At 47.1% G+C, this 17304-nt stretch overlaps 6 protein-coding genes across 6 annotated transcripts; 1 reads left to right on the plus strand and 5 right to left on the minus strand.

Moving 5' to 3' along the window:
* Window positions 1-117: 117 nt before the first annotated feature.
* N7483_008632 (MBL fold metallo-hydrolase) lies at window positions 118-1254 on the plus strand (the record flags this gene model as incomplete). Its single annotated transcript, XM_057092059.1, has 2 exons — window positions 118-436; window positions 497-1254. The coding sequence occupies 2 exons, from the start codon at window positions 118-120 to the stop codon at window positions 1252-1254; spliced, it is 1077 nt and encodes a 358-aa protein (XP_056943233.1).
* Window positions 1255-1551: 297 nt separating this feature from the next.
* Window positions 1552-2065, minus strand: N7483_008633 (uncharacterized protein; the record flags this gene model as incomplete). The annotated part of the gene is made up of 2 exons (XM_057092060.1): window positions 1552-1649; window positions 1747-2065. 2 exons carry the CDS (start codon window positions 2063-2065, stop codon window positions 1552-1554), a joined length of 417 nt encoding a protein of 138 aa, XP_056943234.1.
* A 77-nt stretch (window positions 2066-2142) lies between these two features.
* N7483_008634 (Zn(II)2Cys6 transcription factor) lies at window positions 2143-3542 on the minus strand (the record flags this gene model as incomplete). The annotated part of the gene is made up of 2 exons (XM_057092061.1): window positions 2143-2863; window positions 2929-3542. The coding sequence occupies 2 exons, from the start codon at window positions 3540-3542 to the stop codon at window positions 2143-2145; spliced, it is 1335 nt and encodes a 444-aa protein (XP_056943235.1).
* A 1075-nt stretch (window positions 3543-4617) lies between these two features.
* N7483_008635 (aromatic amino acid ammonia-lyase) lies at window positions 4618-6865 on the minus strand (the record flags this gene model as incomplete). The annotated part of the gene is made up of 3 exons (XM_057092062.1): window positions 4618-6500; window positions 6562-6668; window positions 6717-6865. 3 exons carry the CDS (start codon window positions 6863-6865, stop codon window positions 4618-4620), a joined length of 2139 nt encoding a protein of 712 aa, XP_056943236.1.
* A 1508-nt stretch (window positions 6866-8373) lies between these two features.
* On the minus strand, window positions 8374-9702 carry N7483_008636 (uncharacterized protein; the record flags this gene model as incomplete). Its single annotated transcript, XM_057092063.1, has 1 exon — window positions 8374-9702. The coding sequence occupies one exon, from the start codon at window positions 9700-9702 to the stop codon at window positions 8374-8376; it is 1329 nt and encodes a 442-aa protein (XP_056943237.1).
* Window positions 9703-10175: 473 nt separating this feature from the next.
* Window positions 10176-16292, minus strand: N7483_008637 (putative ubiquitin-specific protease UBP12; the record flags this gene model as incomplete). Its single annotated transcript, XM_057092064.1, has 3 exons — window positions 10176-10687; window positions 10752-14359; window positions 15817-16292. The coding sequence occupies 3 exons, from the start codon at window positions 16290-16292 to the stop codon at window positions 10176-10178; spliced, it is 4596 nt and encodes a 1531-aa protein (XP_056943238.1).
* Window positions 16293-17304: the final 1012 nt, after the last annotated feature.

Genomic DNA, 17304 nt, shown 5'->3' on the forward strand with positions numbered 1-17304 from the left:
AGCTGTTCATTCCTGCATTTGCCAACTTCAACAATTAACACATACCTGGCGTATCACTTGTTTAAGACAAGAAGTAACCCTGGAATCAATATGAGTACCGGGTCCAGACTAGCATCAATGAACCCGCCTCCACCGTCTCAGAATACGGTGCGGGTTCGCATGATAGATACGAAGTCTGCCATGTCACTGCATGCATTCTCATTCGTGAAACCAGTTATGCCAGGCCATGAGCGGATGAGCGTTACCACAGTGGCATTTTTTATTGAGAATGAGCGACTGGGAAAGAAAGCAATGTTTGATCTGGGGACGCGAAAAGATTATTGGAACTCTCCCCCGTTCACGATGAGACGAATTGAAGCGGCGATTCCAGGTGTGAGAATCGACAAGGACGTTACCGAGATCCTACAGGAACAGGGAATGAAACTTAGTGAGATTGGTAAATGAAGCCTTGAGACTCTATGAGTTTTTCTAATCTAATCATGCCATTTCGATCTAGATGATATTATTTGGTCTCACAGTCACTGGGACCATATGGGAAGTCCTTTCCTGTTCCCTAAATCAACAAATCTTTGCTATGGCAAAGGAACAGGCCCGTTTCCTGCATACCCCGAGAACCCAGATTCAAATCTAAACGCGGACGACTTCAAGGATCGGAAATGTGTGGAGATTGAGTGTGACGACCTTCATATCGGACCGTTCCCGGCTACAGATTTCTACGGGGATGGCTCGTTATATCTCCTCGATACTCCTGGTCACTGGTCTGGTCATATATGTGCACTTGCTCGGACAACACCCGACACATTCGTCTTCCTTGGTGGTGATATTTGTCATTTCGCTGGTGATTTTCGACCAACTGAGGACATTCCTTTTCCGAATACTATCCCCAACGAAGCGCTCCTTCATAGTTCAAATTATCCGATGCCTTGTCCATGTGAAATCTTCTCAGATAATCATCCGCAGCTTAGGGAAATTGGCACGTCAATCGATACGAAGACGACGCCATATTATCAGCTCTCTACTCATGCTCATTCAACATATAAGGATCCAGCAACGGCCGTGGTGACAACGGCTGCAATGCAGGATTGTTTTGACTCGGATCCCAATGTCATGGTCCTGCTAGCACATGATACCTGCTTATTAGATCATTTGCCTGTTTTCAATGACAACCCGGAAAATGATATCAATGATTGGAAGGCGCGTGGCTGGAAAGAGAAATGCCATTGGGGCTGGCTGGGTGAGCTCCCCCCGATATGATAAGGAGGGAAATGTGATCGGACCTGGTAATCGGGAAAGACCTATTGTTGATGGACTCTGGAGGAATGGAGTGAGGGTGAATTAGGCTGAGCCATATTCCACTTGTATACGTTTGGCCCAGAAAACACAAATACATATACATGAAGCCATACTCAAATAGAGCCCTGTGCACCGTGATTTTGAAACGATAGAAAGTCCGGAGTTGGGCCCTCTCCCCGGGAGCCAACAAGTCATATCCCATCGCAAGGCTCCAAAGCTCTTCGTCCTGAAAACTCCAGCTGTTGTAGGGTGATGATACTAGCGTTTGTTGTACCAAATATCCTTGAGCTGGATGTCCCTGTGGGTCAGAAATGAATAAATGCGCTTCTGGATGATAGCTGGTGCCGGTAAATGAACTAGAATTCGATGTCGCTGATGGAGAAGTCTTCCAGCCCGGGGCTGCCCCAGAAACCATCAGGTTAGTCTGATATATTCTCTGGGTCTTTAGCCCACTTTGCTTCAGCATCCGCTCGAATCCATTAGCCATACTGAAAACCATATGATTGGCGCCAGCTCTGCAATCTCGAAGAAGTTTGATGTGGGCCTGGATGAGTGGTCTTGTACGCTGAGCAGGGTCAATGGTTATACCAATGACGTGCCAGCAGTAAGACATCTTGACCAAAAACACGGCCGCGAACGCAATCATGGAATGCAGGTATAGCGGCATGCCGACGATTCCTTCTCGATAACCTTGTGTCTGTGTGAAGTGTTCGAGGACTAGGTGAGCAGCTTCAATAGCACGCAGGGTCAAGGGACGCAAGCTCGTAGGCATGTCATGCAGCGTATCCAAAGGTCTGCCTCTTAAAACGAGCGAATGCAAGACCAACTCGCTGAAGTAATAATGAATTTCTACTCCTCCACCAAGAAAATGTGGGTCATCCGCAATTGGCCCCAACGCTCTTGCCATGCTCGGGTATCTTCAGTGAATCGGAAATGATTTAGCACAGAGGCATCGTCGCCACTCATAACACGTTTTGGCTCTAGCCCGAATGTTTGGAAGGCCTTGCTCAGGTTCATCAGGCCAGTAACCTGCGCAATCAATGCTTGATCCTGATTTGTACACCACGCTGACCGGAGAAAAACTTCAAAGTCTTTGATAGGTCGCAACTCTGCCATCACTGGAGGCCGACCGTAGGCAATGCTTGATTGATGGTCGATAACAAATAGTAAATACCACAAGCGAGCTTTCTCAAGAGAGTCCTTCAGAGTATCTTCGGTAATGCTTGGTGTATAGAAGGCTTCATAGAACGCATGGTGTAAATTCAATTCAGTCGCCATTCGAATGCAAATACCACTCAATTTCCAGCTCAGATCAGGCTCCCATAGCGCTGCAATGCATAGTCCTCGGATATCGTCTAAGGTGTGGAAGCGATCGAAGATTGCCGTGGAGACTAAACCAAGAAACCGACTGTGGATAATTTCATGTGTTGGCTCCCGGCCGGGTATATGTAATGCACTGACTAGCATGATGGCTGTAAAGAGCACAGTTGATGTTGTGCGAATAGTCTCCAGAGAACAGTCTGCAGGAATAGTAGCGGAAAGCAGATGCGGGGATAGCAGGCTCTTGAACCTAGTCTTGGTTAGCAACGAAGGTGACTTTTTTTGAACAGGCATAATGAATTCATTGAGTCTCACACTTCTAACATCTCCTCAGCTAGATCGGGTGATAAGATTTTCTCAGATATTAAATCTGAATTCATCCGCCTCATGCCCCCCCCCTTTCGTCGCTGCTTGCCACTCCTGAGTTCACTGCGAAGCCCATTTAGCCTTGTAGCTTCAATCAGACTTCCCATCGGACCAGGCGAGAGGTCACCATTATCTTTGCTGGTCGTGATGGGTGCTGGTTCTTGCGAGTTGTGCCTCGTGGGTTTAGGAGAATGCATTGGCTCCACAATTTCAGGTTGTGAATACAGCTCCAATGAAGGCAAATTGAGCTTCTCCAGGATATCTTCCACCGCACGTTCAAGCTTGACCAAGTCCACATTGTAAGGCTGTGGTCGTTTCTCAACACCGCCAGTACTAATCCATACTTTCTTTTCACTGATGCAGTTTAATCGCAGACGTGTACATCGAGAACAACTGCCCTTTCCATGATCGGCATCGCATTTCACTTTGAGCCTTCGACAGCTGGAACATGCCGTTCCTTTGCGTGATGGTTGAGAATCACTTGCATCGTCTACGGATCCGCGATGTCTTTTTGCTGGAGGAACGACCTCCCCTTCCGTGGACTCATTCATATTTTCATTCATATTTTGGTGATTTGTGGAGAAAGAGTATTGAATATCATAGGAAGGAGCTAGCGTTCCCACAGCCTTGTTGACGCGTTTCCCCATATAGTATCCCGGGGATTCACGTGATTTACATGGATTTGAGGATTTTCATGACATAGAGAACCATGGATGAATTGAGGGGAAGGTGTGAAAACTGACAAGATTGCTGAACAGGCCATCCTGATTCCTGAATTGTATTAGACTAGTGTGATGTTGGGTTGATCAGCGTTACCGACTAGTGCTGCTTTCGAGAATATTATGAGAAGAAAATGAAGAAACAAGCTAAGGTATCTAGTAAAGCAACTGCTAGACCCAATCACGAATATTTGAACTCTTTGAATTGTTATTTTATAGGATATTTAGAATTATATCAACTTCAACTTGAGTACCCCATATTCCGTACCCCGTACCCGAACTCCTCACCGAGACTAGTAGGTAACTAGTTCGCCCCACGAGGCTTGAGACTCGGAGTAAACCGGCTCTACACCGAGGGAATCGTCTTGTTACAGGGGTCAACATGCCATAGCCGCGTCAGCTTATGCATGTGCTAGGTTCTAGACCACTCCAGCCTGAGATACACTCTCTGATACATATCAAGCAAGAAAATAGTCTAGGATTTACCAACCTGACTCATGAGTCATGATCAATCGTATGACTGCCAGTGGTGCACAATGGCATCATGATGTGTAAGGTTTGGACTTATACGCATTTACCAAAGTCTCCGAGTCCAAGCCATTCATCATACCTGGCCATGCTGTTGTTATATTGATAATTATTGCCAGGCCCAACTCAAATGTCATGTCAAATTTGGAATAGTCCTAGTATGGCGTAACCCCTGACATAGTACGGAGTAGTACTATGCTGAATGCCAATGGCTAGTGCATTTATACAGAAAAATTGAGTACCTTGTGTAGAACGTGCATACATATGGTTTAGATAAATCAAATTGTTCCTGAACCAAGTCTATGAGTAGCCAGCCTCCTGAGAACCCTTCTATTATCCATTCTCCCACACTCATATTTCCCTCATTCAAATATCCAATAATTCAACGTTGTCACTCCAGAATTGAGCGATTATCCGACACCCACTGCATCAACGGTTTGTGCAGGTCGCCATTACGCAAAGCTTGATAGATAATCGAGATCCAACTACCAACAGACTTCTTAGGTCGCTCATTCAATGTGGCAGACTCCACAGTTGGATGCTCAATGAATCCTTGGTGGAAAGGCACCTCCAAACCATGTCGCACAGCTCGATAAATGATCTTCGACCCAGCGCCTAGAAGTTTCTCGGTGTGCTGATGAGCAAAAAATGCGTTTTTATTGACATCATATGCTTCCACCAGACAAGCCACAGTCTGAGTCTTCCATTCCTTAATCACGACGAGTGCATCGACTGAGTGATTGTTGGACGCACGCTTGCTATCCAGAATTGCTTGGAAAATAAGTGGCAATGTCGACTCGACAATAATATCACAGCGTGCTGATGCCTCTAGCTTGGATGTCTTCCACCAGGTCGTTGCCATTTTATTCTCAATAGCCCTTGCTAGCGCGTCTATCTCCTTGGTCAACATCAGTCCGGTAAATTCACTCATCGTGATATTGATAACATCCGGGAGTGTCTCCAAAAAGGCGAGGTGCATAGCCCGGAGATCCAAGGCTTGACAGGCAGCATAAATAAATGCCGATGTCATCAGAGAAACAACCTCGGCAGCTTGCATAGAATAGCGAGCCGATACAAAAGCCATGGAGTTGATTGACTGGTTTTGCATCTCTGCAGACTGCACATGAGAGCTGACTGGGTTCGCCAGGTATCCCAATTCAGCCATATAGGCAGCCATGCTAATATCAACACCCTTCATTGTGAATGAGCAGTTAGGATCATCAGCGACGAGATTGGTAGGAATTCCATTACTGAGGTCTGGGTTGACCATCTCAGTAAACTGTGCGAATAGGATCTTGCCCATCATCTGGAGCGCAAGACGGGTCTTCTCCATCGCGGAGGTGATGGAAGTGGCTTGGAAGTTAGCTCCACAGTGAACATCATTACTCTCAACGTTGACCAGGGGGTTGTCTGCAGTTGAGTTCAACTCTACTGTGATTTGCTTGTCGGCAAGAAGGAGATCTTCGAGCTGGGGCCCAATCCACTGTGGAGCACTACGCAGCGCATATCGGTCCTGCTCGATTCCTTCTTCATTCTTACGCTTTGGATTAGTTGGTCCCTTTGCAAGAGAGGAACCTTGTAGCAAGGCCAACATGTTTCTGGAGGTCTCAACCTGACCATCGTGTGGTCGCACCGCTGAGATGAAAGGATGAAAGCTTTCTGAGGATCCTTGGAGAGCTTCTACCACCATAGTGCCTAGGACCTGAGTCAACACGGCTAATTGATGAGTCTCATACATCACAAGACTTGCCAGGGCTGTGGATGCGGCCGTTCCATTCACAAGGCCTAAGCCCTCCTTGGGCCCGAACTTGACGTATTCAATCCCTGCCGCCCTAAGAGCTTCCATCGCCGTTGTTGTCTTAAGGACAGAGGGATCGGCCTCATCCGGCACTTGCACGTAAATGTCGGGGCTCCCTTGGATCGCGCCAGCAACATATGCGAGGGGCATCAAATCACCCGAGGCGGATATCGAGCCCCGGAGAGGGACGACCGGAGTAATACCAGTCTCAAGAAGTTTCAGGACTGACTGTATGACAGGAATGGTGACTGCTGAGTGACCACGGGTAGAGTGATTCGCGCGAACAACCATGGTACCACGTACCCAGGAAGCAGGCATGGAATGAGGTTCACAGCTGCCAAAGCCACCACGAGCCACAGATTGTTTGTCGACATCCACTAGGATTCCCGCTTGGGTGAGCTGCAGCAGAGCCGCCTGCAAAGGTACCAATTGATCAGTCCGAGAGTCTGCGCTCCCGCCAAATCCGGTATTGACTCCTGCATCCCTGTTAGAGATACATCGTGATTTAGAGGGCTTGGATCAGGGTGTTAGGCTAACCGTATACATTATTGCCCTTAGTCAGGTAGTCCATCAAGACATTCACACTGGCAGTGATTCTATCCAAGACCTGATGGTTTTTAGTAAGTACCGAGGTACAATTATAGCTGAGTTTCATTAGTTAGGTTCCTCGAATCAAACAATCGTACACATACTAAGAAGTCGCCACCACTGCTGCTATGTTCAGCTTGGCACCAGTAATCTCAATCTTCTCGCCTGCTGTATGCTTCTGAAGATCGCTCCATGCTGCAAATGCAGTCGCGAGATGAGACTTGCCAGATTTTCTATCCCTTGCGAGGTCCATGATACAAATGTATAGGTCAGGAGGGAAATCGGATGAAACGAACTCAGAGAATGAGACTCGGATTTATTATTTTCATGGAGTATTGCCCAGATGTGGCTGAGTAGATTCTGAGACGCATGCAAGCCTGCAACTTATATGGTAGTTCGCAGCTTGGGACAGGATTATGGATCATTGACTCGGAGTACTCCGAGTCCGAACTGATCTCATCATTTTTATTTAGAGAGGTCTGGACTCAAAATCACATGTGCAAGCCCAAATCAGCTTGATTGTTGCCAATTCCATCCATAGGAGATTCCATACCACTCCGTACCTATCAGGGTGTGTCGGATTCAGTATGCGGAATCCTCGTAAGTGCAGGTGTTGACTAGTCTGCCACCTGATCAGTGATAACTACCACTCTCCACTTTTCAATGACTAGGGATATGTGGGTCTTAGTCTGAGGAATGTACATTTATGCACATAGATAGGAGACTCGGATTCGGGAAATTCCGGTCAATTCCACATTTCTAGACTCTGGTGGCTTTGATGTCAGACATGTTCTCTCTAGTAAGCGCTAAGCAAACAGCCTGAAATGGGGAGGGGGTTTCATCGGTTCCTATACTTATAAAGAGACCAGTTGACGAGAACATGAGTGGAGATATTGTTTGAATCATGCATGTTTGTATCAAATGTTTGAGATCCATGAATATGATCTGCCAGGTGGAGTTCTTGTATTGGACGACTCGGAAGGATCCCGGAGCCCGGACCTCAGCCGATCATTACCCAGCTGATGAATACTATAGCGCCATGCATATGTGGTGGCGCTATATGAACTCGAAATACGATGAGTCTCTGTTAACTGCGAGGACAAAGTACGGTGTGAGATAGTGGCTAATTTAGTGCGATGATTACGCACTAGCAGTAATTGTACAGCGTTAAGTGCAGGGCTGAAAAAGGCAACATTTAAACGATATCCAAGTGATAAGATTACCAATTACTAGTACAATCGGCTTTGTACCCTTACATATATGTTCAGCGTACTAGTCAATGACACATGTGCAGCTTCAAGGGCAAACATGTTCGTCAATGTAACCTTGGAATCTATGGTATTCTGATTTGATCCATTCATGGCTCATGTGTCTTAAATCCCGCTGTATGATGTATCTTTTGGGCATAGGGACGTGTAAACTACTACATCGGGTTCCCACTGGCATCGAGCTGACGCATAACCATTAACAAGGCCTTGCGAGGGCTTGTCGGCACCCGTGACGTATGGCTATTATGATGTAAGAACTAGATTTATTGAATCCAGGGAAGGAAGTAACATTTCAGAGTACTGAAATCCTGTAGGATTGAGAAGCAGGCTCCAACTTTAATTTCAGGGGTATGGAGTCTCCCACAGAAGGGTTAGGAATAACTCATTAAAGAACGGAAGAAAACCCCGGTCACACCAGACGGAAAGACGAGAGAGATGACAAGACCTAAACACCGGGTCCCATTCGGAAAATGGAAAAATGGATTCACATTGTTTAGAACCCATTTGTGCCATTCCACCCATTCGCCCCATTTGACCCATTTGACCCATTCACCCCATTTGCCCCATTCATAGGAGGCACAGCAGTATGATGTTCATCATCCTCATCACTACTGCTGCTCTCTATCACCCCAGAACTCACCCCATTCACCCCATTCGCTCCATTCGCTCCATTCGCTCCATTGGCGCCATTCATCCCATTCGCTCCATTCATAGGAGCCGCAGCATCTTCGTCATCATCATCATCGTCATCATCACCTTCCTCTTCCTCTTCATCATCTTCCTCTTCATCGCTTTCAAGCTCAAAACTCTCCACATCACTAACACTGAACTCTGCGTCTGAACTACTCAGCTCCACACCAGGGAACAAGTCTAAAGACTGCATAAATGTCGAGGTTGCAGCAGTGCGATTGTGGAAAATCTGAAGGTCCCATGTGCTTAGAGCATATGGACTAGTGTAGGGAATCTGGCCGGTTGGATCAGACACAGGCCGCGGGCTCGGGTTGGTTAAATCGGCCTCCTCAAAGAACTGGTTTCGTGGGGAGCCAGAGAAGCCATATCCATATCCATACTCTGCAGGAACGGAAACCGATGGCGCTAGAGACGATGGCTCGGACGAATGCTCAGACGATGGTTCAGGCGCTGGCTCAGGCGCTGGCGCAGCCCGCTGGGAGCCATGGGGGACCACAGGGACCAGATGGCTTGCAATACGGCCAGGTCCGCGTCTACGGCCACGACCACGACCACGAGATGGCAGTAGATGGACAGGTGGTACGATTGGATAAACAGTAGTTGGGCGTGGAAAACGGGCAGTAAGTGGGTATGGACTTTGATAGATGGACATATCTTCCACTGAAGGCGAAGAGGAAGAAACTACAACAGAGTCCGCAAGTTCCTCTGCACGAGAGGGAAGAAGAGTGGCAGCGATTTGCTCAAGTGGAATGCGTTGGTTTTGACGACGGGCACGTCTTCGGAGAGCTAGAGGATCATCGCTTGAGATCGAGATATCATCTGAGACAACCGCCTGAGAGTCCAATTCTTCTGCGTTGCTGGGTTGTACCAGGGCTGCAGCTTCGGGGATGGAGATGGCTTGAGTTTCACGGCGCTCACGAGATGATAAAGGGTTGTCATTGTTGAAGGACATATCATCTGAGGTTATGGCCACCGAGTCAGAATCATGCTCCTCAGGCACAGGCTGCGAGGGAGTGTTCAAGATATTCAGATCGTTCAAGATGTTAGGATTGTTCGGAGCGTGAGGAGTGGAGGGGCCAGCATCTTCATTTTCATTCTCCGATTTCACAATGTCGGATCCGCAGAGAGACATGGTGGATTGTTCAGATACGAAGAAGTAAGAAGGGATTAGAAGCGAAGCAAATGGTTGAAGGGATTAAAAGCGAAGCAAATGGTTGTTGGAGTGAAGGATTGGATTGAGGAAACAAATCTAGTATGCAGTCTAGAGTAGGCATCGATGGTACATGATAGATCGTCGGGGCGATGAGTTGCAACCACACCATCGCAAACCATCACAAACCATCGCAACCGCACCTTCCTTTGCTAACTCCCAATACCTGTGATGTTTATCATCTTCTCTTAACTATGAATCGAACTTTTTTTGTATTTCCCATGTAAGAACGCCAACTCCAAATATGAGATAGAAAAGATAACATTGTAAACGACACAAAGAAAAGACAAAAAGATATGAATAAAGCAGACATGATCGTGATGGCTTTTTGTGCACGAAGAAAGAAAAAGAAATGATCATCTCGAACACATTGATTCAAGTAGACAAGAACATGATTAACTCTTGTCTTCTTCACCAACTCGTAACTCCACAACAGGTAAATCATCATCAGAGCCATCTTCAAGAAGAGGTGGCACATCCTCAAAGTTAGAACCTTCATTACCAAGCTCCAGGAGGCGGTCTCCAGGTTCTGAATAGCCATCTTCGACGGCGACATTGCTATCATTATCTCCGAAAAGGTCTTCATCATTGTGTTCATTATTGGTAGTATCATCGGGTTGGTTGAAAGACCAAGACGGTGAGCCAAAGATGCTCAGCGGATTGGCTTCCGGCTCTTCCTCGGAATCGTGCTCATGCTCGTGCTCGGACTCTTCAGACTCTTCAGATTCTTCAGACTCTGCTTCTTCGGCTTGAGCTGTGGGAGAAGTCTTATTGCCGTTGCGGTAGTCCATGACAATCTTCTGAAGTGCTGGGCCACCCAGGGGTTCGGCAGACTGGCGACGGTAGAACAACAGATAGGCGGCACTACCGGATACGCGAGCCGGGTTGATGATACTTGCAGTTGAGTCTGGATAAATATTGTTGTTAGTATAAAGGATAAAAAGAAAGGTGAGGGAATGGTGGAAACAAACCATTAAAGTCACACCAGTCACCAGTGACCCAGTTCTTAGCATGTGCAGTATAGTGACCACCGCCCATGGTACCGTGGTGGCGGTCAACACCAATCAGGTCGTATTTGAGAGACTTGCCATCGCTGGGACCCTTGATGTACTCTGAGAGATCGAGGTCTTCCAGTGGGAATTTGACCAGAGTATCCAGCTTGCCTCGACGATGCCCATTGAACACGAATCGCTTCAGGTGGACCACAAGAATATCGGGGGCAGACCAGAGCTCGAACATCTTACGAGCTTCGCGGTGCTCCTTGCAGCTAGGGCAGTACCAAGCGTCATTCGCCGACAAGACTTCTGCTTTGCTAAACTCCTTCAGACAGTCATCAAGTTCAATACCAGACTCCTTCTTGGCGTCACGTGCAGCACGACGATTGATCAGGTCTGCGTCCGGAATGAAAACAGGGTTAACGTGAGTTGGTACGCCCAGTTCGACCTCATCTTGTTCAGTGTCATCCTCGTCGCTGCCATCTTGCTCGACCTTCTTTTTGTTGCCGCTCTGCTTGGTTTCACCACCAAACAAAGCATTGCAGGCTTCCTCATTCCAGTCAAGGAGAATAGAGTCGCCGCGGCGGAAGAAAGGCATTGGTTGTATCCCAAGACTCGAGCCATCAGATCGGTCTGACACACTTCGAGTCTCGCTGTTTTCGTCGCCGGAGCTAGCCTCGGACGTCTTGCGTGAAACTTGAATTCGAGAGGTGACCAAGGGATAATTGGCAGTACTGTTGATCATGCGACCCTTGGAAATCGTCTCATGACTAGAGACGTACTTGACATCAAAGAGGTTTAAAAGGTGACGGGGGAAAGAATCAGCCAAGGGATGGGTTGTAGTCTCGGTTGGTTCTTCAGTGTCTTCGGTGTGGTGGCTCGAAGACGGAGAGGCATCCTGCATTGAAACATTCACAATGCCTTCTTCGCCTTCAATAGATGATGTATTGACCTTCGAGTCAACCGATCGGGCATCTTCGTCATTGGTAACCACGGTATCGGAATCTTCAGGGCCCTCCTCAATCTCCTCTGCTGGTGGATCCTGCTCATTCAGAATATCGCGGGTGGTCATGGTAGCGACATGACGCAGGATTTTGTTGTAGATAGCCTTCAAGTCTCGGACCTCCTGGCGGCTAAAGGAAAGAATGGTGGGTAATGCAAAAAGTGCGGTCTGGAGCCTGTTGTTCTTGTTCTTCTTTCCCTTTGAGGCCTGGTTCTGTCGATGAAATAGAGGAACGAGAACGCGGTCTTCGGAATCAGGTGTGTCCAGCTCAATGAAAGTCACCACATCCTTGGGTTCAATGCGGAGTCTGGCGAAATTCTGGTTGGGGTTGTCAAACACCTGGTAGAAGCTACCATTGATTGATTCTGTGCCGATGATTTGGTGGTATGAGATCTGTTTGCGTGTAGCGACGGATTTTATGAAGGCTTCCACAGTACCATATTGTTCCACCTCGACGACGAAACGTTGTGGGGGATTGTTGAGTGACAGATACACAACCTCGCGGTAAATGATGTCTCTGTCACAGGGAATTGGAAGAGTGAGGTGGCTGAAGGGATCGAACATGATGCTGACTTTGTCGCATTCTGGGCATACGAGGGTGGATTTGTACATGCCAGAAAACAGATCTGTGATCACGGAGTCGTTACGAGCCTTGTAGATGTCCCAGCATTTGACGGCGAAGTCCTCCAGGGCCTTGCGGTTGTGAACCATCTCATCTGTTGAGTCAGGCTTCTCAATGTAAGGCTTTTTCAAAATGCGATTGAGATCTTCCGACAGTCCGTCCAGGACATACATGAGATACTCCTGACTATCCTGCTGCTCCCATCCAGCCATAGAGGAATTGACCAGGCCGACAGTGTGACGATAGCGCTTTGGCAGGATACGTGATGGTGGTGGGTCTCGGTAAATGTCTTGCATGACACCGCCATATGCCTGAGCAAGTTTACCATGGTGACCCAGAGGGTTATCATAATTAAGGTCCCGAATATGGCTTTTCGAGAGGAAGTAGATAGTAAGCTCCTCGACTGCGCGGATACACTGAGTAGCGGCGTTCTGGTAGCAGGTGTTTCCCATGTTGTCGATTCCAGTGACACCCAACCGGTCACCCTTTGGTCTCTTGCCCATAGGCACAACAGGCGCTGGACTAGCGCGACCACCAATTTCTGCGCTTTTGACAGACGCGACGGGACCCTTCTTTGGTTTCTCAATTGGAATTCCAAGCTTCTTCAAAGTCTTTGTCGATGCCTCGGAGACCCATTCTCCCTTGCGAATCTCTTCCTCCAGGACAAGTGCTTCAGTCTCAACCAACCCAGCCATCGACAAATTCATCTTGCCATTGTAATTAGAATTATTGGTCTGATCCTTGCCACGTTGCAATAACTCCCGTTGAGCGCCTTCGTCAAGAGAAAGGAAAGTGTTGAGGTCTAAGAGGAGGGTTTTGTGGGAGGAGGTAAAGGCTGGAGCGGGCGCGGGGGAAGCAGCCCGAGAAACGGCGGGGGTCGACGAGGTTGATTGATTTGCACTGGGAATTCCACCACGAAGCTTCCATACTCGAACTTTGGTTGTCATATTAATTCCTGCCATCTCCTTGGCCTCTTTGAGCCATTTCATGAAATTCGTCTGAGGACTTGCGAGAGCCTTGATCGGCAACATGTTCTTTTCCTTCAACAACTGAGGGCTCATGCCCGCGGACGGATTCGAGAGCTTGAAAATCGAGACAATCGGAGGAGCAAGTTCGTAAACAATGTTGGGTTGACCATGGGAGCTGACGTCGTGGGCATAGCGAGTGATGACAGGAGATCCAATCGCCAGACCGTACCACTTCATAATAAGATCCCAGGCCTCCTGCGGCACAATCTCGTAATGTTCACCGTGCTGCAAACCCGGGCGCATCGGCACATAGGACTCTCCTATCTGATCCTTCAATCCATTTTCCTGAGGGCCAATATCGAGGACGATGTCGGTGTTGTCAACGGGTCCCAATTCGCTTTCCAGGGATTCATTACCCGCTTTATCGGCATGGGTCGAACTGCGCGCAAACACCTTCTTCAACCATTTTGATGATATCACGAAGCCCTTCTGACCATTCTTTAGAGGTTTTATCATCAGCGCGGAGACTTGGGCGACCTGTTCATCGATCGAACTCGAGACTACGGTATCATCCTCCACCGCCGTGCTCACGCCGCCTTCGGGTTCGGAATCGCTGATTTCGGATGCTGGTCTCTTTGAGCCGGGAGAGGCCTCCGGGGAGGGGGAACGGTTGCCATCGGTGCCGAAGTGGAACAAGGAACGATCTTGAGGCTCGGAGTGCATGTCGGAGTGGTCGCTGGAGATGCTCAGCCCAGCGGTCGCGGTTGCGGGAGTTGGGGAACGGCCAGCTGACTGCGACCGGTACTGCCCAGATGAACTGAGCAGGTGGGCTGGCACGTAGTAACGGCCAGGCGACGTTGACAAGCTCTTTCGTCCGTATGTTGAACTTGGCCGGGCTCTTTGCCGCAGCCAACCCTCACCAGGGCTACTACTCACCTCTGGCGAAACCTTACGGCGCTTTGAAGGAGCCGTGATTGCGATGAGCCGCCAACTATGGCAGCTCGAGGTGACCGAGGAAGGGATTTGCAGGTGAGAAAATAAATTCAAACCCTACTCCTTCCTATTTGTTTTCCTTGTTCTATAAAGGAAATTAGTATGAACAAGTTATTAGACAAGTGGAAGAAAAAAAAAGATCAAAAGGAATTCAACTGGCAGAAAAAAAAGATTTTGGGGTTTTTTTTTCCGCCGGGACAAACCCTACCGATCACTTACCTGAACCAGCAGAACAAGGGAACAAGGTCTCCAAACGCAGACTCCAAACGCACGTAAAGGCAGAGGGAGAGGAGGGAGGAGACAAGGGAGAAAGGTGAAAGAAAGCAAAAAGGGATTAACAGACCACACGGGAGAACTTGAGCGCCGTAGTGATGGTGAGAGGGAAAAGAAAGAAGAAGTGGGAGAAGACACCGACTACGATTATATAGAATCATTATCATCAGTGAATGTCAGTAGCAGATTAACAGTGAATCTAAGGGTATTCTAAATTAGGAAATACAAGACACTCAGAAAATATCCCCTTATAAGTGAATGGAAGTGACCATTGATCTGTTCAAAAAATACTTCATTGAATGATGAGTGTATCTGTGAGCATGAGAGCCGCATTCACCGCGCCTGTGGATGCGCATATGGTTACTCAATTCAGAATTAACCCTGTTCAAGTGAGGTGATTAGTCCTAAATCAAATATCTCCTTGCTGAGTTAATTATATCTACAACCTTGGAAAGATATCACTTGATGCCCAGTATTATTGATCCTAGTCCGCCTTCTATTACTAGTAATTCTGGACTCGGAGGCGGTTACTATACTAGGCGTAGTGGGTCTAGAATACTATATATAGTATCTAGTCACTGGCATTAATTGTTCATACCTACTACTACTGGTACTAGTACTCCTACATATGTGCACCAGTTGACAGCACCACTACTGGCATTGATCTAATTTCTGATTCACACTTAACCTCAGGCTAAGTGCTGCCAGTAATAGACTCCGAGTCCGAGTCTTGAGATGGATTCAAGTTACTAGTACTACTAGTAGTAGGTAGTGGAGTACCATGGCTCAGAGTACTACTAGTACATTCAAGTTAATCCCTTTCAAGCTTAGGACACTCAAATGCTACCTACCAGGTGCCTGAGAAGAATACTAGTATGTAGTAGTAGTATGTAGACCTACTTGAACTTCAAGTGGAAAAAGGACCATTGATTGAAACCTAAAACAGTTTGAAGAGAAAGAACATGTTCATCAAGAATATCAAAAAGTCATAAAACAGTACTAAGACTATCGATCATCAGGAGTAACAAAATCCAAAATAAAAGAAATCAAATATTGAATACAAGAAGTACTAATAGAACAACAAAACTTGGTCCATCCATAACAACAAGAAGAAAACACTAACAAGCACAAACAAAAACTAAAACCAAATACAAATTCCAAGCCCCATCTATCTAAACATACTGAGTGTCCTCAGCCACCTCGGCCTTGACTGGTACATAGCCCCAGGCCTTTATCTGCGCCTCCAGCTCCTCGGGAACCCGGACAAGGAAATCCTCAATGCTGTGATGCTCCTGAGTCTCCACAGCCTTGCACTCAATAGCATCTGGACGAGGCTGAGGTTCTTGATGAACCACTATCGCCAGTCCGACACAGAGGAAAATAAGAACAGCAACCAGGATGACCCCGACTATGAGAACTTCCCAACGTTCGCGTTTCTCCTTCTTCAACTCGTCGCGCTTTTCTTTTGGCAGCCACAACGGTATGCTTTTGTGAAGCAACTTCCAGCCTCCTGGAATGTCGCTCTCATAGTATTTTTGGACCTTGGGCTCTGGGAGTTGAGACTCCAGGTCCACCTTTGGAGATGGCTCGCGAAGGCCACCAAAGTATGCCCTGACCGGGCGGACAAGATTGGGTACAGATGGTACCTTTGAAGTCATTGTGATTGTTGTTTGATGATCAAGATTGATTATTATTTTGGTATGCCTTGGAGTGAGCAGTGAGTAGAAAATGGTGTGAAGTGAAAGAGAGAGAAAAAAAGAGAAGAAGATCGGGGGAGAAGAGATTCTTATAATACAAGCTTGAGCGGCGGGATGTAGGATTCAGACACTATTCCTATATTGAAGCTACCGCATCCCTATGAGGGTCGGTCTCGTTTGATCACTTTGATTTGAGACCGGAGGCTTCTTATTCGAGTTAAGTACTTATTTTTAGCGACTGTTTGGGATACACTAGGTAGTATACAGCAGATTTAAGGTTATCAGGGTATCTGGATCAGTCCAAATTTAATTTAGCTCAATTTGGGAATAGCGGGATATCGGAATCTCACTTTAGTACACAAATATTGGTACGGTGACTCCATTCATGGAAGCATCATCTGGGCAATCCGAATACAGTTTACTTCAATATGGTACGTGCCCGATCTCTCATATGGCACGGAGTAAGGCGGAAATGAGCAAGATATGCGAAAAATAAGCTCCCCGTCAGTATAGGCATCTGGGCTATAGATGATAAAAACGTGAACGGAATCCAAGTTCAAGGGTTCCAAGGTTGTAGATCTATTATTGGCCATTGAGATATCTAGATGTTGGCTGCATATGCATGTACACTCCCAAAATTGTGTGTATGTGAGGTTAAATTAAATGACCAGTGAGTGGTAGTCTTCTCATTTCAAAGCAAGCGCTTTTTCCTTCCGAATGTCTGAAATCAAAACAGATATGAGGTAAAGAGTACTAGGCATATGCACATCTGCATTGGATGTAGAAAGGGGGTGCTGAGGGTTGGTGTCACTACTGGAGTATCATAAGGATCAATGAAAATCGTTCTAAAACATATTATTCAACAATAATCAGATAGAAACTGATGTTAGGAGAAGTAAAATCCTTAAGCGCCTGAAATGCGACCATCATCTGGAACCGTTGCCCAATAATAACACCGAGCCATGATTCCTAT

Source organism: Penicillium malachiteum, assembly GCF_028827825.1.
Source record: "Penicillium malachiteum strain IBT 17515 chromosome Unknown utg000004l:1.0-4883003.0:1.0-4884900.0, whole genome shotgun sequence".
Taxonomy (NCBI): domain Eukaryota; kingdom Fungi; phylum Ascomycota; class Eurotiomycetes; order Eurotiales; family Aspergillaceae; genus Penicillium; species Penicillium malachiteum.